The following is a 25,046-nucleotide window of genomic DNA, read 5'->3' as shown; positions in this document are numbered from 1 at the left end:
AATGCTGTTATCAAAGGTCTAAAAGACACAGGGCAAAATATATTTAACTAGATTGTGCCTTTATCAAGGGTTTGTGCATATGATGAGTATCCCTGAGAATATCTCAGGCACTCCTTTGAGACAAAATTCCCTGCTTGAAAAGAGTAATAATTGCCCCAGCTTATACCAGTAACAAATTATGACTCCTGTCACACTCAGTCAAGTGCATTGACCAGCTCACCTGAGGGGCTGACTCTGTTCTGTTGGGACTAAGCAGGTGCTATGCAAATTTTGGTTGTCCATGTACAGGTATGCAAGAGGCTTCTTACTTCCCACGGCACGCATGTAGCCCAAGTCACAATCTAGTTTTTTGGGAAAGTGAGCTGTAGCTCACGAAAGCTCATGCTCAAATAAATTGGTTAGTCTCTAAGGTGCCACAAGTACTCCTTTTCTTTTTTGGGGTAGTTATACATTGAACTCTGCATCAGAAATTAAGGGCGTTAGTGCATGCAAAAACCTATATGAATATTTTTATAGGTGCAGTTTTAGAGGTCACTTTCAAAACTGAGACTCAAGTCCTAAAAAATCATTAATGGGTTGGGAAATGTTGTAATATAGAACAACCTTACCTCAGAATACTTACACAAGAATTATCACTAGTTGGGTTCACTGGCCGAATGCCATGAGATTTTGTTTCGAGTTTTTGGGGCACATCTCAGAAGTCATCTTTCAAACTCTATAACTCCTCATCCTTTCTTTGTTATCATTCTTATTATGATCTAAGTGGCACCTAGCTTTTGCAGTGGGTGGGGAGAGAGGGGAAGTAGGATCAGAGCAAGAATTTTTAGAAAGTTCATTGCATTTTGGAATGAGCGGCGCATTCTAGCTGCTCCTAGCATATGCTCCTGCAGGATGACAACCAAGTGAAAACAGAGATCATTCATTCTAAACATCTAGCATACTTGTCGGATTATAAACCTCTGGGTTACCCACCATGAAAACTATGCCTCCTTTCAAATTTGGCTCCCAGGCCCAAACTGAATGAAGAAATCTTTTGCATGCTTTTCATTCCTTTCTGAATCTTTTGCCAACTCTGGGAACGATATTTCCATAAAGTCATATTTTTTCTTTAAAAATGTACTTTCTGCTCCATTTTGTTTCAAATCTGCATTTATCTATATTCTCATTTTTTGAAAGAAGGGAAGCATCCCTACATCTAAATAACCCTCCCTAACACCAGCCAACTGTGTTGTGGTTTCCCTGTGATCTACTTTCCACACTCATGTACTAACAGGTACAATAGGAGCACTGTGGGCAAAAATGCAGATTTTGGTGCCTTAACTGAGGTAGAGAGCAGGGAGGGATTAAAAAATTATTCTGTGTTTTCACTAAATACTTACATTTCACTAAATACCGACCCTTTCCCTTCCCTTCTCTCCTCCTGTTGGAATCAAGTAACAACTACTAATTTGGGTTCAGAGCTTAATGACAATTTCATCACGCTCAGGCGTGTATATGGTACAAAGTTGTCTATCTGAATGTCAAGGTTTATTTAAGGGGAAATAAATACAGCAAAAGAGAATCAAGTAAAATCACTTCACACATTCACTTAATTTTAAGTCTTTGGAGTGGAGCATTAGCACAATGTTTCACTGCTGAAAGCAGGAAGAATGTGATTTTCTTTTAAAATGATAGTTTGGTTATACCCACCTACTACAAACAAAAGGCGAGAATGCTAATTTACTTCAGCTCTGCAAGGTTTTTTGAGAACTAGAACAGTCATTTGAGGTTTGTTTTTTTCCTTGAAAAGATTTAATTGATTACAAAATTTCCCTTAACACAGTTAAAGCCAGGAACACTCCTCCTCTTTGTTGTACCTGGTATGATTACTAAAGCAAGTTTTGTTGAAGGCTTCCGTCAAAGACACAGTTCATCCACACAGCATTTGATAATCCATACAGAAGGTAAAATCCTGCCCTGGGCATGCTGGAAACGGGAACAAGGTTGCTCATAATACACCCACCAGTCTACAACTCCTACTTACCCAAGGAGTCTATGGGGTGAGCTTGTACGAGGTGTGGTGGTGTACACTTTTCTGCTGCTCTAAATAGGAACAGCATGTGACCCCAGCAGTGCATGTTCCTGATTGTGGTGTATATATATACTAGTAAGCCTGGGAACTGGACATACCCTCTCATCAACAGACCATACTGCCTTGAGGACATGGTGCATAAGAGGGAACACTCATTGAGTCCTTTTGTGGGCTTTTAAGCTCTAGGGCGGAAGGTCCCTTAAAGTGTGGGGTATGCCCCCCCAGGGGGGCATGAAGGAACATGCATCGGCACAGCAGGGCCCAACCCAGCCCCCACAAAGGAGGGAGGACCATTACCCAGCACTCCCTTCCCCAGCTCTGCTCCTGTCCTGCTCCCAGACATGTCCCTGGCTCCCAGCCCTACGCCTGGCCCCGTCCCCAGCCTCGGCATGTTACCACTCCTGGCCTGGCTCCAGCCACAGATCCACTCGTGGCTGCAGCCGCGCTCCCAGCTGTGGCCCCAGCCTTGGCCCCCTTGCCCCATCCATCGTCTCCCCCCACTCACCCCGTCCATCGTCTCCCCCCACTCACCCCAGAGCTGGATATGGGTAATGGGGAGCACAACCTTCAAAAGTTTGGGGACCGCTGCTCTAGGGAGAGATCCTGCACTGCTGCTTTTACAGGGAGCAGGGGAAGAGGGTCCCTATGCCCTCTCCCCCCTCAACTCGAGTGCCTTACTGCAGTAGAGGGCGGCATCCAGCTCACAGAATAAGTTAGGTAACGCTTCTATAAAACGAAGTAGTTTTAGCCATAATAAAACAGTGTCTCCCTTCTTACCAATCTACAACTGTGCAGAAAGTCCTGATAACATGGTCCTCATTCCAGTTACCAAGGGAAAAACTTACACATATCATCATAACTCACATCAGGTCATTTTCAAGGACCTAAGTGGTGATCCATACAAACTGCACAAAGATGTCTTCATACAAAACTCTAATCCATTAGCATTCCTTTTGTGTTAAGTCACTGTCTATGTTAAGACCCTGTAAAATATATAGGGTTCTGAAACACATTAGTGACCAAATTAATGGAATCTTTGCAATTATGTTCCTCCCCCCACTAAGAATTATTAAACCTGCAGATGGGATGCAACACCTGGCCCTCATACAGGACTTAGCATACCAGGATACTTTTTCCAGGGAACAGGTTAAATGTCTCCTCACACCCTTATTTCCAAAAAGCAGGCACCACTATTTCTGTGGAAATAAACCAATCCTTGCTCTAGTTACCAAGATAACCTCCATGACTTTTTTGACCTCTGGTGTAGTGGAAAAGGCCTCAGAACTTTATCCCCACGTGGTTGCTTGCGGAGCTGCTGCTTGGCCTCCTTGTAGTCAGTTCATACATTCTCTATAAAGCATTTCCACTCTTCTATGAGCTTTCTTCTCTGTATGTGTTTTTCTAGCCAGAAACATACGTGTGTGTATATCTACAGATGACAGATGTGTTTATATTTCTTTATGCATGGAACATTGTATAGGACTACATTTTGCCAGATGAACTTGAAAGACTAAAGTACACTTACACATACTTCATTCTCCCACAAAATAATTTTTTAAATGTTGTCGGATATGAAGTGCCATTTTCCATGAAAAAAACCTTTTTTATTAAATGTGCATTGTATTGCTGAAATAAAGAGATTCTTTTCTTAAACAGACAAAACAAAATATACAGAAATCAAATTCACCAAGCAAGAGAGGTATTTTTCCCCATTTCTATTGCCATTGTTAATACACGTAGCAGCAAACTGGGCCAAACAGCTCAATACTCCACTGTGACAGTTTTCTCTATGATGGAAAGCTGCGAAGGATATTTTTATGTACATTTTGAAGTGTGTATCTTTCGACTATACAAATACTGCATCTCTCTCAGAATATCTGTCACCGTCTTATTTATCTTAATTTAAACAAGAGGTATGTTTTGGATAGCAGAAGCAGCTTTGACAAATCAAGAGAAAAAATGATGCTGATTTAATGTCCAGAGTTTTGGAAGACTGTAGAGTGCTAATTGTATGGAAGCCAACTTAATATAACTGTTTTCTTTATATTCCAAAGATTCGCTAGGCACTTTGCTGCTTGCATACAGGAAACAGTCTGTTGTATTACAACAAGACCATGTTTTTTACCCTTTAGAATACTACAGAAAGTTTCCTTATAGGAAATGCTACAATTCAGACAAACTCTTATATTTATTTGTAGACAAATCTTCCTGTTTATGTCACAAGACAATTAGCTGAAACCTGGGACTGAGATGATTCAATGCTATTCCCTTACAAGTGTGAAGGGAAGCTGGTGAATAAATCCACATGATGGCAACAAATGTGTATGCAGAAATAACTTTTTTTTTTTTAATGTAACTCTTTATTGCAGTCGGCTTTCAAGTCTTGGCTGTTTGACTTATACATTTGGTTTGCAACAACCAGTAAATCTCAAATCAAGTACCTGTGGAAAAAATAAATATATTCCTTTAAGCATTAAGAGGAGCTACCTGCAGAAATGTGAATTCATTACAAAGAAAGTTTGTCTTTTGTTGTCACACTATTCGACCAAGATATATAGACTTGGGATATTTTGTCTTCAGAGCAGGCCACTGAACAATGAAGTAATCCGAAAAGTAGTAAAGAATTTTTCCAGACAGGGATAAAGTTTCCACTCGGCAGATGCTCTCTACATATACAATGATAACTTTCTTTAGCACCAGTATCTCAAGAAGAAGGGCAGATATACAGACAGGAACACATGTTCCTGGTCCATTGCACAGTATCTAAGAGAAACAAAATATTTAAGAACAAAAGTCAAATATCAGATTTTCTTATACTGTATAGAGACCTTAGATGTTTCCATAAACTATTACATGTATAAAACTTAGACATTTATTAAAACTAAACAAAAAGAAAAGGCAAATTTACAGTAGGGCTTACAAGAAAACAAACAGCTGCCAAAAAACATATTTTAAATGTCAAATGTTGTCGTAAGGTGGGAGATGTTGCTCCTTTCCTAGAAGGGACTTTTTTGTGTAGGGATCAAAATTCGATAGCTTTCAGGAACACTACTAGCAAAACATAGGGGTCAAATACTGGCCTCAGGCAGAGCTTTCATTGATGATAACAGGAGTTCCCTGCATGGGCTTAGGGTACAATAAAGCCTGAAGAGTTTAATTAGGATTTCTTGAAACTGGCAATATAGTTATAAACCTCCTGAATTTTGGCCTTGAGTCAGCAAAACACTTAGTACATGCTTAAATGTTTTGCCGAATTGGGGCTTTTATCAGGCTTTTTAGCTGATCTGCTGAATTATTGGGGGTTTTCTAGTAAGCACTTGGGAGTTTTTACCAAAACTTGTTACCATTATGCTCTTTTGTAGCTACATGCATATAATTAATAATAATGCTTTGCACTTGTCATCAGAGGCTCTGTGCCTTACAAACATTAATTACTCTAATGAAATAAAGATTATTTCTATTTTACAGATTGGTAAAATGAGGCACAGAGAGGTTTAAGCCAACATTTTCAAACTAGGATGCCTTTAGCCATCTAACCCACATTAAGGGCTTGTCTACAGTGGCAATTTACAGCGCTGCAACTTTCTTGCTCAAGGGTATGAAAAAACACCCCCCTGAGCGCAATAAGTTTCAGCGCTGTAAAGTGCCAATGTAAACAGTGCACCAGCGCTGGGAGCCGTGCCTCTTGTGGAGGTGGCTTTAGCGTTGCCAGTGTAGGCTAGCCATTAGTTTCCTAAGTAAAAGTAGCCTGATTCCAGGGGCAGGGGTCAGGGTTACCAAACTGAATGAGACTGTTATCAGCACATTTGGAACAGTTGCAGATTGTTTGGTAAATAATGGAGACACTGTGTTTTATTATGGCTAAAACAACTTTATTTCCCTGGGATGTAATATAAAATAGGAATAATTTTAGATAATAGGGTCACATAATTTGTGTTATAGACTCAGTCCTGCATTTCTCACACCTACAGGTGCTCAGTACATCTTAAAAACAGGCCACTTTTATTTAAGTACTTAAAGTTTGGCACCTAAATTGATATTTAGGTGCCAAACTTTAGGCACTCACGTGTAAAAATTCTGGCCAAAAGTGACTTAGCTAAGATCGAACAGCTGTCCCGTACCCAGGAACACAGAACCTGGGAGTCTTGGCTCCCTGTCCCCTGCTCCAGTCAGCAAAACTAATTAAAAACACACGCAACTCCCATTAATTCAGCACTCTCAGGATCAGACCATTAAAGTTTGTGTGAAATATACTTATTTTAGGCACTTAAATTTTGTTTTCCCAGTTCTCCAACTCTTAAAGACTTTTTTGGGTAGAAAGTTACATATAGTAAGTTTGAGAGACATCTGGGAGTCTTTGGATGACACAGTTTAGGACAACATTTTCTCGTGGGAGAAAAAATAAGCCACCAAGCTTATATGCAAAATAAATTAATGTCACTTTTTAGTGTGGTTCTTACAGAAATTAATTATTCACATTTGAGTTTCATTAACATTTACAGTGGGGAAAGAGAGTTTAATGGGTAACACTTTTTATACTCTCTTAATCTTTGAAATAATAAGTCAGAAGTACTGAGTATTATGCATTGCCCCAATTAACCATGAAATGTTTTTGTTACATGTAAGCAGTAACAAAATACCAATATATTTGTATAATACAATTACAGTGGAATTCTTTTCATACTAGCCCAAATCTGGTTAAGATGAGAGTCGGTTGAGAACAACTCTACATATTAGATTTTTAAAATCAAAATAATATGCTGTATTTTCAAAACTGCTGCTGTGCTAAATATTGAGTACCTACGCCAGGGTTTGAAAATCCACTCTCCAAGCTGTTGAGAATGAATGTTGAAGTCTGCAGAACTTAAGCTTTCATTTAAAAAAAATTCTACCCCCTAATGGTTACAAAGAAAATCTTCCAAATGTGAATTAAGTGTAAACTGATACTCTCTTTCTGAGTCTGCACACAGACAATGGGCTTGTCTACACTAGCACTTTACAGCGCTGCAACTTTCTTGCTCAGGGATATGAAAACACCCCCCCTGAGCGCAGCAAGTTTCAGCGCTATAAAGTGCCAGTGTAAACAGTGCCCCAGTGCTGGGAGCTGCGCTCCCTGTGCTGGCAGCTATGCCCCTCACAGAGGTGGGTTTTTTAGAGCGCTGGGAGAGCTCTCTCCCGTCGCTGCGCCACGACCCCACAAGCCACGTTAAAGTGCTGCCACAGCAGCACTTTAGCATCGCCAGTGTAGACTAGCCCACAGCACTGCAGCAGCAGCATAATCTGGTCAATTTGATCTCTGCTATTCAGAATCCTAAGGGCAGCAGCGAAACACTTTGACTTAATACTGCTTTACCTGTTTTGCGGCATTTTCTATGGCTGTTGAAAGGCATCAAGCTGGACCTGTAGTTTCCCCCTCCCCAAAACTAGCACAGAGTGAACTCTGACACATGGCAGCCACTGCAAATGAAAGCTGCTTTAGTGTAAGTGAATGCAACAATGTACTAGAATGAATGACATTTACTAGCTAAAACACAGAAAACAGCTCACAGCCGTACAAAGATTAAATGTCAGACAAAGGGCTAAAACAAAACCAACAAAAGCAGAGAACTTGCGAGTTATTATATTTACTTAGTTTATTTTTCCAATTTATACCTTTAATTACATATTTCAGCTCTTCTGAGGTTCATAAAATTCAGTAATCAAAAGGAGGGCAACAAAGCCCCTACAACCTTAGTAGAAATTTGAAAAATTAATGTAAGACCTATCAATAGCTATTGCTCTCTTATTTCTGTTAGAAAATTCCACAGAGTTTGCTCTTTGTGAGCCTGACAATATCAGAGAAATTCATTGCTTTTCTGTATTCTGGGATAGATTCTGCTACTTGTCAGGATAATGCTCATCATAACTTGGAGGTGGTGTACACAGTGAATTGAAGACAACTGTGCACTCAACTCTGAGGCTGTCCGGTTGCTTGACTAGCTCCTGGCATAAGAACATAAAAGCTGCCATACTGAGTCAGACCATGGTCCATTTTGCACAGTATCCTGTCACCAACACAGCTTTAGGGGAAGACTACAGAACATGGCAATTATGGAGTGATCCACCCATCTTCCATTCCCTGCTTCTGGTAGTCAGACGTTTAGGGTTGCCCCAAGCACAGGGTTGCGTCCCTGATCATCTTAGCTAATAGTCATTGAACATATCCAGTTCTTTTCTGAACCCAGTTATACTTTTGGCCATTACAACATCTCATGGCAATGAGTGCCCCAGGTTAGTTGTGCACTGTGTGAAAACGTACTTCCTCATATTTGTATTAAACCTGCTGCCTGTTAATTTCATGAAGTGACCCATTTTTTGTATTGCATGAAAATGTAAGTAATACTTTTTTCCACACCATTCATGATTTTATAGACCTCTATCATATCCCACCCTTAGCCATCTCTTTTCTAAACTGAACTGCCCTAACTTTTTTAGTATCTCCACAAATGGATGCCGTTCCATACCCTTGATCACCTTTGTTGCCCGTCTTTAAACCTTTTCCAGTTCCACTATATTTTTTTGAGAGGGGGCAACCAGAACTAGACACAATATTAAAGGTGTGGGCGCATTTATATAGTAGCATTATATTTTCTATCCCTTTCCTAACATACAGTTAGCCTTTTTGACTGCTGCTGTGCCTTGAGCAGAAGTTTTCAGAAAACTATCCACGGTGACTCCAAGACCTCTTTATTGGGTGGTAACAGATAATTTAGAACCCATCATTGTGTGTATGTGTATATATATATATATATATAGTGGAATTCACCCCCCACAGTGCATTTCTTTGCACTTAACATTGAATTTCATCTGCCATTTTGTTGCCCAGTCACCTAGTTTTAAGAGAGCCCTCTGTAAGTCCAAAGCAGAATGCAAGGAGTTAACAATCTTGAATAATTTCATTAATTTGCAGTGGTGTTTTTAGCATGTTGGTTCCAGGATATTAGAGAGACAAGGTGGTGAGGTAATACCTTCCCTCTTATCCCATGGCTTCTTAGTTCCAGTCATCTGGTATGGACGCTAACTTCAGAGCTAGTTACATACTACAATGAGCAGTTCTGCAATTTCATATTTTAGTTTCTTTAGAACTCTTGGGTGAATACCATCTGGTACTGGTAACTTATTACTATTCAGTTTATTTTTTGTTCTAAAATCTCTTCTATTGACACATCAGTTTGTGACAGTACTTCCAATTTGTTGCCCAAAAAGAATAACTCTGATGTGTGTATCTCCCCCACATCTTCTGCAGTGGAGACTGATGCAAATAATTCATTTAGCTTCTCCATAATGGCCTATGACTTAGAGCAGGCTTCAGGCTTCTCCCATTTATGTTGATAATGGACCCCCAAGGGATGTTATAGCAACTGGGGATAAGCCAGGCCTAAGAAAGCATTGGCCATATCTCCGTTTCCCAATTCGTTGCTTGCACAATAAACCAGGATGGGAGTGGTGGTGGCAGAAGAGTGCTATAGTGGCTCTGTGTCACCCAAAGATTCCAGACATCTTTGTGCCACCAGGGTGATTCAAAGCTAACTCAATGTACAGGTGTCTAAATATCTTTAAAAATATAACCCTAAGAGCTGAACTGCCATTGAAAGTCAGTAAGACTTGTATTCCCAAGTCACTTTTGAAAATGGGACTTAGGCACTTATGAAAATTTTACCCCTTGTCTTCAAATTTGTCTGTAAAGTACCTAATATAGTTTTAATGTTATAGTGATTATTATAAAAAAGATACAGGCTAGGGTGAAAGGGTTAAATCTTAATGATAAGTCAGATAGTCACTTCTATAAATTTGGTATTTGATCACTGCTTATTAAATACCGTAAAATAGGTAACTATCACAACTCATTACATCATGCCAGTGCACCAAAACAGCAAGAGATCCAGACGAAATACTGCTCTTTAACCTTCAGAAACCGTATCCATGGATGGATAAACAGTATCCTCATGGATGGATAAAGCAATGTCATGCTCTATCATTTTATTATAAATGAAAAAGGCCTGTCAATTGGTTCTTTGTTTTAATGCTAATTTTGACATGGCATTGCTTATCTGCAGTGAAACCTTATCACTGGACAATAAAAATTAAAGGACAATTTAACAAGAGTTTAAAGGGAAAAACAATGGGCTGGGGTCTTTTGCTTCATTATAATTAACAGTGGAGGCCTGAATGTTGTTTTGGTTTTTATATTAGAAATTTCTGTAGGACCTATTTAGATTGGAAAACTGTAGAATTACTGAAAAAAAAACCAGACTTATCTCTGAAGAGCCAAGAGATTGAAAGCTGAGGATCTGTGCAGAGAACAGATTTTGTAAGACTACTTAAAAACTCCTTGATTTTGTTGACACAGTTCAATGGCAAATTGATGTATTTGGGGGGAAAAAGAAGTATTTGCTGAATCTTTAACACCACAGCCACTTCAGTTAAAGTGTGAAAGCTCACAATAAACTTCTGAGATCTTCCCATGGTCCTCCAGCAACACTAGGGAAGTCCCAAATTCACATTCTTGATATTCTAAAGGTAAAAAACAAGTGCAGGGGGAGTGAAGGAAGGGAATAAGAAACAAAGGGGGAAAAAATCTGGAGATCCTCTTTTTATACATAAGAAAGAATCAAAAAAGGCAAAATTCCAGTTTTTTTGTTTTTGTTTTTGTTTTTTAAAAAGAGCTTTGTGGCTTCATTTAAGAAATTGTAAGAAAAGTTTCAAGTACAAAAGGAATAAGAAGTCAGCAAGAAAAAAATAGGGCCTTTAAAAATATTACTAACTTGTTATAGACTGACAGACAGGGACTACTTTAAAAGTGTTTTAGTTGTTTGTCTTAGTATTCTCAAAGGAGGATTGGTAAGAAATGCCAAAAAACAGTTTCCATGGAGAAAAAGAAGAGAATTACCAAAATAAACCAGGATCCTCAATGAAATCAAGAAATTAAAATGACTGAAAGTGACCAAACTTTTTAGCCCACAGCATTTTTCAGTGGAGGACTTTCACATTCACTTATGGAACTCACTACATCAAACAGATCACCAGAGCCACAATTTAGTGGCCTTTCGGGCCCTCTAGTAAGGTACAACTGGCTAACTAGACTCTGGAATTAATTTTCAGAAAACAGATATTCCTTAGAGAAGGCAGCCACTGTACCAAAGCAGCTGCAGTCTGTCTACCATTTGTGTGCAGTATTATTGTATGCAGTTTATTTTAACTACATGTTTTTAACTGAGGCACCCATATGCTGTACTGTTGGGAGCTATATAAAAATACTTAAATAAAAAGTTTTATAATACGTAACAGCAAATTACAATATGTGGAGCTTATAAAAATAGCATTAAGAAGTTCTTTTGACTAGGGTGGGCAAAAAGTAAACCTTCCAAGGAGAAAAAAGAATAATAAAACCTAAAAACTGTATATACATATGCTTGCTTGACAACGACCCTACAATTGAACTTTAAAAAACACAATTGTCAATGTGGCTTTCATTAGCATGGATCAGAAACTTTGAAAAAGGTATTTTTGAGGTAGTTAAGTGTGACTTTTGTTATATGCATATAAACATGTTCATAAGATAGCAATTGATATGCTACATATAAAACTATGTGATGTGTGGAAAAGTAAAACACTAATTATTTTCATGAGGTAGAGGATGAGTGAGATAGATTTATACCTAGAAAGAAGTTAAATCTAGAGGCTGATCATAGGACTGGGAGCCAGGAACCCAGCTCTATCCTTAACCCTAACATTGTCTCCCTCTGGAGACCTGACTTATGTAATTGGTAATGTTGTTGTAAGAACTGGTCAACAATGGTAAAGTGACTCATAGACTTTAACGTCACAAAGGACCATCATGATCATCTAGTCTGACCTCCTGCACATTTCAGGCTACAGAACCTCACCCACCCACTCCTGTAATAGACCCCAAACCTCTGGTTGAGTTACTGACATCCTCAAATCATGGTTTAAAGACTTCAAGTTACAGAGAATTCACCATTTACACTAGTTTAAACCTGCAAGTGGCCTGTGCTCCATGCTGCAGAGGAAGGCAAAAAGCCCCCTCAGTCTCTGCCAATCTGACCTGGGGAAAAATTCCTCCCCAACCCCACATATGGTGATCAGTTAGACCCTGAGCATGTGGGCAAGACCCAACAGGCAGATACTACAGAGAATTCTTTCCCAGGTAACTCAAGAGCCCTCCCCGTCTAGTGTCCCATCTCTGGGCATTGGGGATTTTTGCTACTGGTAGCCGCCGATGGGCCACATGCCATTGTAGGCAGTCCCATCATACCATCGCTTCCATAAATTTATCAAGCTCAGTCTTGAAGCCAGTTAGGTTTTCTGCCCCCACTCCTTCCCTGTGCTTTGAAGATGAAAAGTTCTATATAAGTGTAAAGTATTAAACAAAGAACAGAAGACTCCCCCATGTTTTAGTAAATCCCGGAAGAGAACTTAGACTTAATTTTGTGTTGTTAAACTTTCCTTCCTTTTATATACTGTGCAACTTACACAGCTGACCCTTTTCCTACTTTGGTTTCTGTTGAACATGTTAAGTGTTTTTTATCTAAAAAAGGATAATAATAGATGAGACATAATATAAAAACAGTACAGTACCAGACAAACTATGGGGGGTGGGGCGGAATGCTTTGGCACACAAAACAAGTTACCAGATTCCCCTTACTAGCAGAATCACACACAGTGCACTTGTTTAAAAAGTGAAAAATAGGAAAGGCTTACCACAAAGATCTAATGAGAATCATGATATAAAGGAACAATAACTTATTGTCCATCATAGCAACTTGCTCAAGTGCTGTGAACTTAAGACATTTTGAACATAGTACAGAGAATGGAAAAATCTTAGCTAAGTGAAATAACGGTCTCCTTTCATATACAGTTTCATTGTGTGAGGCTTTATCTACGTTTGTTATGGTGAACTTAACTCGCTTAAGAACTGGGCATCTTACAATGCTTAATTATTTCTAAGGTATTGTACTTGGATATAAAAATATAGGTCAAGATTTTGAGAAGTGACTTGTGATTTTGGTTGATACAACACTTTAAAGGGATGTAATTTTCAAAAAACGATGAGCACTGTGCTCTAAAAATCAGGCCCCTCTAAGATGTCTCAAGTTTGATAACAAAAATCACTAGTCACTTTTGAAAATCTTAGCCACAGAATATGTCTGAAAAGGATTAGATCTAATCTATGAAAAATGCTTTTTCTTTTTCTTTTTTTTTTTTTCAAACCAAGCACCTGAGCTGGAAAGGCCTCCTGAGAATTGTTCAGCATCCTCAACTCCTAATGACTTCAGGATAGGATGCTGAACTCTGCTCCCTAGCACAAAGCACAAGCTACAGGGCTTTGCCACGAGCCCGAGGCAAGGTATGAAAGGAGATGTTATCCTCCCCACAACTAAGAGACAAGGCACGTAACACAAGTGTTAGTCTCTAAGGTGCCACAAGTACTCCTGTTCTTTTTGTGGATACAGACTAACATGGCTGCTACTCTGAAAAGTGCAGCTGTGTCTGCTGCTTCCCTTATAGTTTTTTGGTCCATGGACCCACTAGTTATGCCATCGTAAGTCTACCCACTGCGAAGCTTGCCTTTGCGGTACACAGGGAGCTCACTGCAGGATTCTCCTTGTTCTCCACCTACTGAAGAGTGGAACTGCAGCAGTTCTGCTGCATTTGGGACTTTCTGATGCCCAGGACATGTTTCACTTCACGAAGGCCAGATCTTGCATTCCTCATGCTCCTAAAAACTTCCACTGAAGTCAGCAGGGGTTTTAGGTGCACAAGGATTTGTAGGATCAGTCATTCCTGTATATAAATGATTTAGAAGTATTCCAAACTCCTCCTTTTTCCCAAGAGAAAGTACAGCAGAAAAATATTTGCCTACACCGATAAAACCTAAAGTCTCTATAGCTTCCAATGTTACAAATACTTGGTTCTTTACTTGATCTGATAAATTTTGGAACACTAAGCAAAGTAATATTTGGGTGCTGATTTTTATATCAGAAATTTTACACAAATGCTGTCAACTCAATTCTAGTATTCATTTCCCCCTCTCCTAAGTCTTATAAAGTACGGAACATGATATTCTGCCAAGAATGTAGGGAGGTGCGGATCACTAACCACATTTTCACCCAAGGAAAGTTAAATATAAGCAATTGTTTCACGTACTGCACATCTAGAATCTTTTTATAGGCAAAAAAGGTATTTTAGTCTCTATTTTTGCTCTCATAACTATTCTATAATCTTTACAAGCACTCTAACTTTTATTCTCACATATTTTGAAGTGATCACTGATGTATGCCGTTTAAAAATTTACAATGTTCTTAAATTTTCTTAATAAATAAAACTGTGTAGGATTTCAGTGCAGAGGGCTTATGGACCTTGGCAAAGATGTACTCTTTCTTTAAACTATTATTCATTTTATCAAGACAGACTTTTTTTTAAATGTTAAAAGCATTACATGTATACTAAACTATCAATAAATTAGCAATTTTGACACAAGTTCTGACAATTCTACCAGGAAATATCACAGTTATTTTAAGTTCCTCTTACAAACAAAGGATCAATTGAATTATATAACAGTTAGTTACTTCACAGTGTTCTTCTCATATGATTTTCCATGTCGGCTCCTTTGGTAGCATATTAAGCTGCTCAGTTAGATTTTCCAGTCAATTTCACTCATAATGATAACTCGATAAAACAGATATTCATTAAATTTCCTAATGTACTCATTACTCTGATCTCCTACAGGCTGTCTATTTAATTTGGATAAAAGGCACTTTACCTTTTCTTTGCTTTTCTTTTTTAATTAATGTGTGGAGAGAACAGCAGGGGGCTCCACAATGACTTCTCCTTGACCTTCTGTTTTATTTAAACTGCGTGTCAGGTTTGTTGTGACACAAACTTATCTGGACCAATTAAGCCAATGAGATCAGGATCAGGCCCATAAACAGATCATTTACAGCAGTGGTTCTCAACCGGGGTACATGTACCCCTGGGGGTATGCAGAGGTCTTCTAGGGAGTACATCAACTCATCTAGATATTTGCCTAGTTTTACAACAGGTTATATAAAAAGCACTAGCTAAGTCAGTTGAAGCTAAAATTTCATAAAGACAAATGTCTTGTTTATACTGCTCTATATACTATAACTGACATGTATGTACAATATTTATATTCCAATTGATTTATTTGATAATTATATGGTAAAAATGAGAAAGTAAGCAATTTCTCAGTAATAGTGCTGTGACACTTTTGTATTTTTATGTCTGATATTGTAAGCAAGTAGTTTTTAAGTAGTGAAACTTGGGGATACAAAAGACAAATCAGACTCCTGAAAGGGATACAGTAGTCTGGAGAGGTGGAGAACCACTGATTTACAGAAACTATCTTGTTGCAGTGTACTGCATATGTAGTTAATCTTGATACTATTTAGAATTAGTATACTAGATAACTGAAGATTATATTAGAGATGGGTCAGAACCAAAACCCTGAATCCAAGCGCACTAACTTTGGGGAAGTTTGGTTCCAATTCAAATTTTTGTGTTTGGCGCATCTTTACTAAATATATTCATAAATCCAAGAATGACAAAATTGTGACTGCTTATGATTTATTAAATTACACTAGGTGATAGTAACAGAAACACGTTGGCTTTAAATAGCATGAATTTACATATTTGAGGACAAATGAAAAAAATTACTACAATAGGTTACATCCTAATCTACATTTTGGTAAGTGGCATATCTGCTTAAATGAGATCATTGCCAGGGAACAGGCTAAATAATTAATTTTAGTGACTCTAAAATTGAATAAATTGACATGTAGTTGAAAAGTTCATGTAAATGGGCACCTGAAGCTAGATTTGCCAGTAAGTGCCTCGAGGCTCTGTGCCAAAGAGAGAAATACAGAAACAGAGGGCAGTTTTAAAATGTAGTCCGAACCCTATTGACATGTACTGCTCAAGTGAAGTACTGAATCCCTGTTTGGTCTGAACCTTCCCTGCCCAGATGGGCCACACCCACACTCAAGGCTAAAGAACAGGGATTGCAGGTAGCTTGTGCTACTGCATTCCTACTCCTTGCAGAGATAAACATCAAGAAGCACATGCAACCTGGACTGTGTCAGCTTCTACCAGCATGATGGAGGGAGTGCAATGAGCTTCAATGAAGTTTTCTAAGTTACTTGCAAACCTAAAGTATCAGAGGGGTAGCTGGGTTAGTATCTATCCACAAAAACAATGAAGAGTTCGGTGGCACCTTAAAGACTAACAGATGTATTTTGGCATAAGTTTTCATGGGTAAAACCCCCCCACTTCTTCAGATGCATGGAGTGAAAATTACAGATGCAGGCATAAATATACTGACACATGAAGAGAAGGGAGTTACCTTACAAATTACCTTGTTACCAAGTTACCTTGCAAACCTAAAGGGATACTTTGGTATCCTAGGTTTCTAATGTGCAACCCTATGTTTGTTTCCTGCTGCATCCCTATTCTAATATGGATGACAAGAGATTTAAACTTACTTTAATATATTCTTAGGTGCTTAGTACACTAAATAATTCATTACAGTGAATATGCATGCCATACTGCTAAGAAATTTTCTTAACTGGTTTCAGAGTAACAGCCATGTTAGTCTGTATTCGCAAAAAGAAAAGGAGTACTTGTGGCACCTTAGAGACTAACCAATTTATTTGAGCATGAGCTTTCGTGAGCTACAGCTCACTTCATCGGGACAACCATTTACTTGACACCTGAAAGTGCCAATTACAAAGATTTTACTTTACCGTAAAATATGTAAAATTACATACAGTATGTCAATTAAATTTGGCAAATTTCATACAATAGTCTTTGCCGTACATCATTCAATAAGTAATTAAGCCACATTTTGTGCTAAAGTAAATAATTATTATCCTCCACAGCCACAGGACTACAGATATTTTACCAGTCCCCAGCCACGGAGTCCAACTGTAGATTTTCCACGCTAAAATTTAACACTTCCCTTCTTTTTAGTGGCTATTAAGAAATCTGCAGGGTGTCCTTTCCAACATGCAGTTCCTGACTGTGAGGCCACGGTGTCATATTTGACAACTGCGCTTCTTACTACAATGCCAAAGGTTCTCTATTAAGCATGTTCAGGGTATTACTCAGATATCCTACTACAGAGAAATATCTTCCCTGACATCAGTTCAAAATTCTGTTGCCGCTGTAGATGATACCATAGGCATCTTAAATAGTAGAGAGTGAAAGCACTACACAGCTTTATGTGTTTAAGAATTTAGTCTATTGTGAACTAGAAACACAGAATTTTGGATTGGTAAGGAGGAGCATGGATTTTGTTCTAGCATACCATTATAGCCTGATCCTGTGGTCCTTTCTTAATGGGAGTTTTACCTGAGTAAGGACCGTAAGCCTAAGCGTACACATATTGTATATTCGTTAATGGTTTGATATCCCAAACAGCTACTCCCGTTTAGAACAGATTAGCATTTCATCATTAACAAGGTTTGTTTTACATACCAAATCTGGCTTTAGTCTGAAAGTCAAAGGAAAGGAGTAAAGTATGGAGTACAGTGTTGTCAGTACTGAAGAGCTCCAAGACTGGCGCACCTCCCGACATCTGGGAATACGATTAAGGGTAAACTGGAAGAGAGTAGGATCAACTGAAATAAATTACATTCCTTCTGCAGAATATGTGACAGCATATATATCCATGTTACTATAAAAACATTTGTTTGTTGTTCATTTTGTATGTTTCCTTATTACATGCACTTGTTATTTCTAAAATCTGGAGTGTAAACCCTTTGGTCAAGGACCTTGCTGTGTAAAGTGAATAATACACTTTGGGGTGCTGTAAAAACAATACGTCTTGTATACCAGAATACCAGAACTCTGCTCCCTCATCCCATCCCACATTACTTTAAAACACTTCTAGCTCAATAAAAGTACACATAAAGAGCAACTTCATCTGCAGTATGTTAACTTAGTGCCCCACCTAGTGGACAACACAAAGCACTGTTAAGACATTTTTGTGTTTTTACTCATCAGATACAATTTTCTGACTTTTGCAAGTGTAAACGGGGAGTGGACTTACAGTAGCGTAAAAACGGAGGTAATCAAGAAGAGAATCTAATGAGTCAGTGGCCAGCATACTCTGTTGTTTTACTCACGATTTCAAAAAATATTTACAAAAAGAAAAGGAGTACTTGTGGCACCTTAGAGACTAACCAATTTATTTGAGCATGAGCTTTCGTGAGCTACAGCTCACTTCATCGGATGCATACGTGGAAACTGCAGCAGACTTTATATACACACAGAGATCATGAAACAATACCTCCTCCCACCCCGCTGTCCTGCTGGTAATAGCTTATCTAAAGTGATCATCAAGTTGGGCCATTTCCAGCACAAATCCAGGTTTTCTCACCCTCCACCCCCCCCCCCCCCCAAACTCACTCTCCTGCTGGTAATAGCCCATCCAAAGTGACAACTCTCTACACAATGTGCATGATAATCAAGGTGGGCCATTTCCTGCACAAATCCAGGTTCTCTCACCCCCTCACGCCCCTCCAAAAAACACACACACAAACTCACTATCCTGCTGGTAATAGAACAGATTAGGTATCAATTGAAGGTAAGTAACTACATATGCATTCCTAAACAAATGCCAGAGTCTTTCAGTAATCCTTTAAAAGGTGATTTTAAACTACAGTAGAACTTCAGAGTTACAAACATTTCAGGAATGGAAGTTCTTTGTAACTCTGAAATGTTTGTAACACTGAACAAAACATTATGGTGGTTCTTTGAAAAGTTTTACAACTGAACATTGACTTACTACAGCTTTGAAACTTTACTATGCAGAAGAAAAATGCTGCTTTCCCTTTATTTTTTTTTTTGTAGTTTACATTTAACACAGTATTGTACTGTATTTGCTTTCTTTTGGTCTCTGCTGCTGCCTGATTGCATATTTCCCATTCCAAATGAGGAGTGTGGTTGACCAGTCAGTTTGTAATGCTGGTGTTCAGAGGTTCTACTGTACTATATCGTGTACAAATGATCAAGCTTTCTTATGAGTATGTATTTAACTGACCTGGGAATTGGAGAAAGTTTCAGCTCTTTTTTGTTCAAAAGTACGTATTTTATCTTCACTCATCTTATCTGAGTCTGCAAAAATGTAATGTCTAGGAGAGTATGATTGGGACAAACTGCTGAGTAACCTCAGGATTTCTGTTGTGTGTCCTCCTGGGGGGAAAAAAAACATCGAAGCTAGTTATTATATGAAATATTTGGCAACTTCCATTTGAAAACATGGTGCTGGGGGTCACTTCTTCCTTTAAGAAACATTGCTAATATTAGCATCACTTACCCTCCTCTGAGAGCTGGGAATTTAATTAGGGGCTGTTTGTGATGGTTAAGATAATATGGAGACAGTTCAACTCTCTCTGAAGTTAATTGAAAGACTCACTGATTTTAAATGGGAGTTGGACCAGGCCCATACAGAGGACATACTGCAGAGACTTTGTTTTCCAATGTCCTGTCTATGCCACAAATACAGCTGAGCCAACTGTTCTGGTTATAGCACAGTTTAATCTTGACCTGTTTATAGCACACTTGCCAGTTGCAGAGAGGATGGGGTTTGACACCTGTCTTAACTATGTCTTATGGTCAGACTTAAAGCCTTCGACACATTATCACTATATGCAAGCCATTCCAGGTCATGATCCCTTTACCAGCCAGCACCAACACTTTTGGGTCTATGCTGGCCATCTGGAAGCAATGTGGGATACTGTGATTACAAATGTCCTTGTATCACTCCAACTCTTCCCTGCCACCTGCTTTTCACTAGCTTCTACCAGTGTAACTAATCTAGCGCCTGATCTTCACTGGGCTGTAAAGTGATTTTAATAATATGGTTAAAACAGAGTTTGGTCCTGTATGTCAAGGTAAGACAACTATAACAGTTGGAGGACTATCATATCATCCCTGAAATGGTCAATTTGCCTGTTATTAGAACCTCATGCAACTCTATATACGTAACCTCATTTATACATTAATAACATGACAACTTTGGGTACCAAAATTTTGGTAGGCCAGTCTTAAAATGTAGGTACCTCTCATTTTTATTCCTTTCTTCCTCCTGCATGTTCTTCTCTCTTTTTAGGAGGAGCAGGCACACAGTTACACTATGCTCATATGCAAAGACACACAACCCAGATAGCCAGTTAAATACTGAAACTGAATATGACCCCACTCTTGTAAGCTGCAAGTGCAACACTCATTAAAGCTGACAGGAATTCCCTGTCCTTCGGGCATACAGGATCAGTCTCTAGAACAGTACTATTTTATGCCCTGATCTTGCAAACAGTTATGTACTCAAATGAAGCAGGATTGGGGCTCTAGTTACTTTCACTCTGCCATGGAATTGCAGAGGTAGACCAAACTAAAGTAAGTAAAACCAGTTGTACTCTGGCAGCTGCTGTCCATTTTCACTGGTGGCAAATAGCATCTGGAAGACTCTAACACCCAATATATGCCATTAGGATGCATGCCATAGGCATTTATACATGGCAGGAGACTGACAGAAAAAAAACCATGGTATCCAGACTCCCATATTTCAGCACCTATGCAAAAACACATAATCGTCAATTTTACTTACATTTTTGCATAGTATATTTTGGATGTGTTCTGAAGGAGATCTCCTTAGATCAGTAGTGGGATTGAAAGTTTAAAATCTTTATATGTAAATCTATTATAGTGGCACTATAGGAGGAGGCTCCCAGGTTCAAACTCAATCGTGTATCTTTATTAGTGTGGTTTATTTATTTTTATAATTACCTTAATCCTTCACTGGGTTTGATGTGAGAGTGATTTTCACATAGCAGATATAATGTATCTTGTGGTTTTTTGTTTGTTTTTTAAAAGTATGCAAAAATGAAGTTTAAGAAAAAAAATTATAAGTAAAAAACCTAAGTATGCACTGCAGGTGGCTTGTAAAAAAAAAAAAAGCTAAAAATGGAGCAAAAGATGCTACCACATTCTTAATTCTTCTCTTTAGATTTGTGTGTGTTGTATTATGTACTCTTCTGTTGTCATTCCAGAAGAGGCCCATTCCATCTGTTCTTAACCCCACATTTCCTTGTATAGGGTGTCTTTCACACTTAGTTTTCTGTGCCTTAAGAATAAGTGATACAGTTATTGTTTATTTCCTTGAAAGCATAGCAAGGTCCTAAAAGACATATTTAACGTAATTTCCCTCCACATCCTATACTTCACATGCTGCCCATACAGCTGTGTAGTGTTGCCAAGCTGTATTACAGCCCCAGAGTTCCAGCCCAGCAGGAGATACATGTCAATATTATCAATAAATAAGTATACCATGGTAGCACAGAAAGGGCTCCATCTCTGTTGGAGCTTGATTTTTGCAATCCTAGCAATGGAAAAGTTACACTCTTAACATAATAAAATACTACTCTGTCACCTAGTGGTGGATGAAGTAGTCTTGCATATTACAGCAGAAACATACAACAGCGCACTAACAGCATTACTGGCCGTAGTGTGGGGTATAAGCTGCCACCCACAGGACTACACTTCCCAGCATGCGCCGCTCCCGAGGGCTCCGGAGGCCACCCTGGAAGCTGTAGTTCACGGCGGCGACAGCCCGTGGGAGTTTGCCGGTGCGCTGTGCTGCCCTCTGCCGGCCGGACCGGGCCCGCCTCTACTCACCGGAGCCGGCCATCACCAGGAGGCTGAGGGGAGCTGTCCGCGGGCTGCTGTTCCGCCTCGATAGGAAAAGCCTCCCCCCCCAGCCTAGGTGCATTTTGCCCTTTGGCCCACCTGGTTGCCGAAGCATGACCCATGACTCCCGGGGCATCTCCAAGCATCACCCTGGCATCCCTGTTAATGCCCCCACAGGTTTCCTCATATTGTCCCTCAAACCTCACTCCACTTTCCACCCTGCCTCTTGCTTCTCTATGGCCCTCCCGCCGAGGCGGGCGCCCTGCCGCAGAAGTCAGGCCCCGCCGGCCAGCTCTCCATGTCGGGACACAGCTGTTGCCCGGAAACACGACAGCTCCAAGCAGCACCGCCGCGCAGGGCTTGAGCACGCTTCCCAGCATGCCCCAGACTACCCGCCGCCCAGCTGCCACCCACAGGACTACACGTCCCAGCATGCCCCAGATTACCCGCCGCCCAGCTGCCACCCACAGGACTACACTTCCCAGCATGCCCCAGACTACCCACCACCCAGCTGCCACCCACAGGACTACACGTCCCAGCATGCCCCAGACTACCCGCCGCCTAGCTGCCACCCACAGGACTACACGTCCCAGCATGCCCCAGACTACCCGCCGCCCAGCTGCCACCCACAGGACTACACTTCCCAGCATGCCCCAGACTACCCGCCGCCCAGCTGCCACCCACAGGACTACACGTCCCAGCATGCGCCGCTCCCGAGGGCTTCGGAGGCCACCCTGGAAGCTGTAGTTCACGGCGGGGACAGCCCGTGGGAGTTTGCCGGTGCGCTGTGCTGCCCTCTGCCGGCCGGACCGGGCCCGCCTCTACTCACCGGAGCCGGCCACCACCAGGAGGCTGAGGGGAGCTGTCCGCGGGCTGCTGTTCCGCCTCGATAGGAAAAGCCGCACAGTGAGGAGCAGCAGCAGCAGGGCAGCGGCGCCCAGCGCGGCCGGGAGGGCATCCATCAAAGCCCGACAGGGGCGGACACGGAATCCCAAAGAACAAGGAAGACACGACGCGAAAGCTACGGGGGCCGTAGCAGCTCAAACTTACTCGCTTCTGTATATGCGCTTCGTAATGTGGCAAGCGAGCATCTCCCTTCTCCCCGCCCCCCCCCCCCCCGGAAAGTCAAGGCAGGTCGTTCCGCGCGCGCCCCAGTGAATGCCTCCGCTCCCCCCCCCCCCGCATCTGACCCGCCGCTCTCCAGCGCGCCTTGCGGAAGCGGGCGCCGGGCTCCCATGCAGTGAGCTAGTAGGAAGCTGAAGCTGGAGGCCCGGGTTCGGTGTGAGGCGCCGGGGGCCCTGCAGCGCCGCCGTTGTTGCGGGCTGGTGAAAAGCTCTGTGAACCTGCCCGCGGTTGACAAGGAGTCAGTGGGTGACGGATGCATGTGAGCAAGTGGGACCAGCTAGGTCAGAGCTGGGAGCAGCCGGTATTCACTGAACACAGGGTCGGATAGCACACTTGCTTAAGAAGAAAGTTGGAGTCCTTTTTAGCTAGCGGGCGCTCAGGGGGAGGAATAAAAATGTCTGTCTAGCGCTTCACATTTGCAAAGCAGTGTCATATCCTAACTGGTGAAGGCCTGATCCAGCAAACTCTGTGGGTGTAGTTGCTGCTTAAGCAGTAGGTCCACTGAAATTTAGTAATCAAGAAAATGTTTTAACAATGTCCTTATTGCAGTTCTGTTTTTAATTAGTGCACAGAGGTATCAATTGAAGGTAAGTAACTACATATGCATTCCTAAACAAACGCCAGAGTCTTTTTAAATAAAAGCCAATGAAATAGACTTTGCATAAAGAAAAGGCAGAGCAGGTTTGTACCTATATAAAATTACAAGTATTTTCATTTATTAATGAGAACAGCAGCAATTGGCATCTGCTTTCACTGCCACAGTTGCTAAGCTATGTGAGTTCCTGGAATTCTACACTATTTCAGTGACAAATTCTGCAACATGTACAAATAAATACTACTGAATTTAATTGTGAGAGATGTAGTATGTCTATCCAATCTTACGAGTTTATCTTTTTCGGCATGCATATTGCCGTCAGCTGAAAGGAGTGTCCAACTTGCTTAAATTATGAGAAATTGAATGGGGACATCTACCCATTGTTCTCTGAAGTATCCATATAGTTCCATTGAAGTGTGCAGATTCCCTCAGGATCTCACAAACCACACATATTTGGTGTAATATGTACATGCAATTAATATGCCTCTGAATTATAACAATGTATAAATCCAAGGTAACATATTTCATGGTTTTACTATTTAGAAAGGTATTTACTTTAGTATCACTTCAATAGGAGATATTTTATTAATGCAGAAGTGTGAGTCCCTACAGGATTCCTCCAGTAATTCACTGCAGATACCCTATTGCGGGCCCAGCCTTCCTATTGACCAAAGAGTCCTGCACTTGCCTGTCAACCCTACTTCCTGGCTGGCTCCCTCACCATTATTCATCCCTTTAGAATCTTTGTGGGTCATGTTCCCAGCCCATCAATCTTGGAAGATTAATTCATCCTCATTTTTAATAAGATTCATGTCAATCATGGATTCCTTATAAAATCTGCAATTTACAAACAAAAATATGCTTTCTGATTGCCAATCTACATCTTGGGATCTGAAGTAAGTTGAGTCTTTCTGGCTAATGCTGATACCAGTCAGCTCTGTGTTTTTGGGGAACCAGGGCGCAGTATCTAGCCTGTCTGACTCATGACTGTTCTCAGTGGTAGCAGATGCCAGAACAAGGAGTAATGGTCTCAAGTTGCAGTGGGGGAGGTTTAGGTTGGATTTTAGGAAAAACTTTTCACTAGGAGGGCGGTGAAGCACTGGAATGCGTTACCTAGGGAGATGGTGGAATCTCCTTCCTTCCAAGTTTTTAAGGTCAGGCTTGAGAAAGCCCTGGCTGGGATGATTTAGTTGGGGATTGGTCCTGCTTTGAGCAGGGGGTTGGACTAGATGACCTCCTGAGGTCCCTTCCAACCCTGATATTCTATGATTCTATTAAAGACCCCCCCACCCCCAGCCTCTGCTTAAACCAAAACTGATCTGAGAAAAGACTTGCAGAGAGCAATAAAGGGCGGATGGGAGACACACCTAGAGCCCTGCTGACAAGGGTGACAAGATTGACATCTCCATTAGCATACAGAATCGAAAACAGAGACAACTCCCCTAGCCTCATCTGGATGAAAGATGGGATAGGGAGACATCTCCGTTT

General features: G+C 40.6%; 1 protein-coding gene across 2 annotated transcripts; it reads right to left on the bottom strand.

Annotated features, from left to right (window-relative positions):
• Nucleotides 1–3,676: 3,676 nt before the first annotated feature.
• On the bottom strand, nucleotides 3,677–22,926 carry ALG14 (ALG14 UDP-N-acetylglucosaminyltransferase subunit). Of its 2 annotated transcripts, none has more exons than XM_073356994.2 (4): nucleotides 22,668–22,926; nucleotides 19,194–19,345; nucleotides 17,627–17,749; nucleotides 3,677–4,834 (listed from the first exon to the last, which is right to left on the bottom strand). In XM_073356994.2, the coding sequence occupies exons 1-4, from the start codon at nucleotides 22,798–22,800 to the stop codon at nucleotides 4,604–4,606; spliced, it is 639 nt and encodes a 212-aa protein (XP_073213095.1). In that variant the 5' UTR covers nucleotides 22,801–22,926; the 3' UTR covers nucleotides 3,677–4,603. The 2 variants fall into 2 exon arrangements, with proteins under 2 accessions (XP_073213095.1, XP_073213094.1); XM_073356993.2 differs by lacking the exon at nucleotides 22,668–22,926 and adding an exon at nucleotides 21,827–22,207.
• Between the last annotated feature and the right edge of the window lie 2,120 nt (nucleotides 22,927–25,046).

The sequence above is a fragment of the Lepidochelys kempii genome, chromosome 8, assembly GCF_965140285.1.
Source record: "Lepidochelys kempii isolate rLepKem1 chromosome 8, rLepKem1.hap1, whole genome shotgun sequence".
In the NCBI taxonomy this organism is placed as follows: Eukaryota; Metazoa; Chordata; order Testudines; family Cheloniidae; genus Lepidochelys; species Lepidochelys kempii.
Note: the sequence above shows the minus strand (reverse complement) of the source record. Positions and strands in the feature narration are given on the sequence as shown.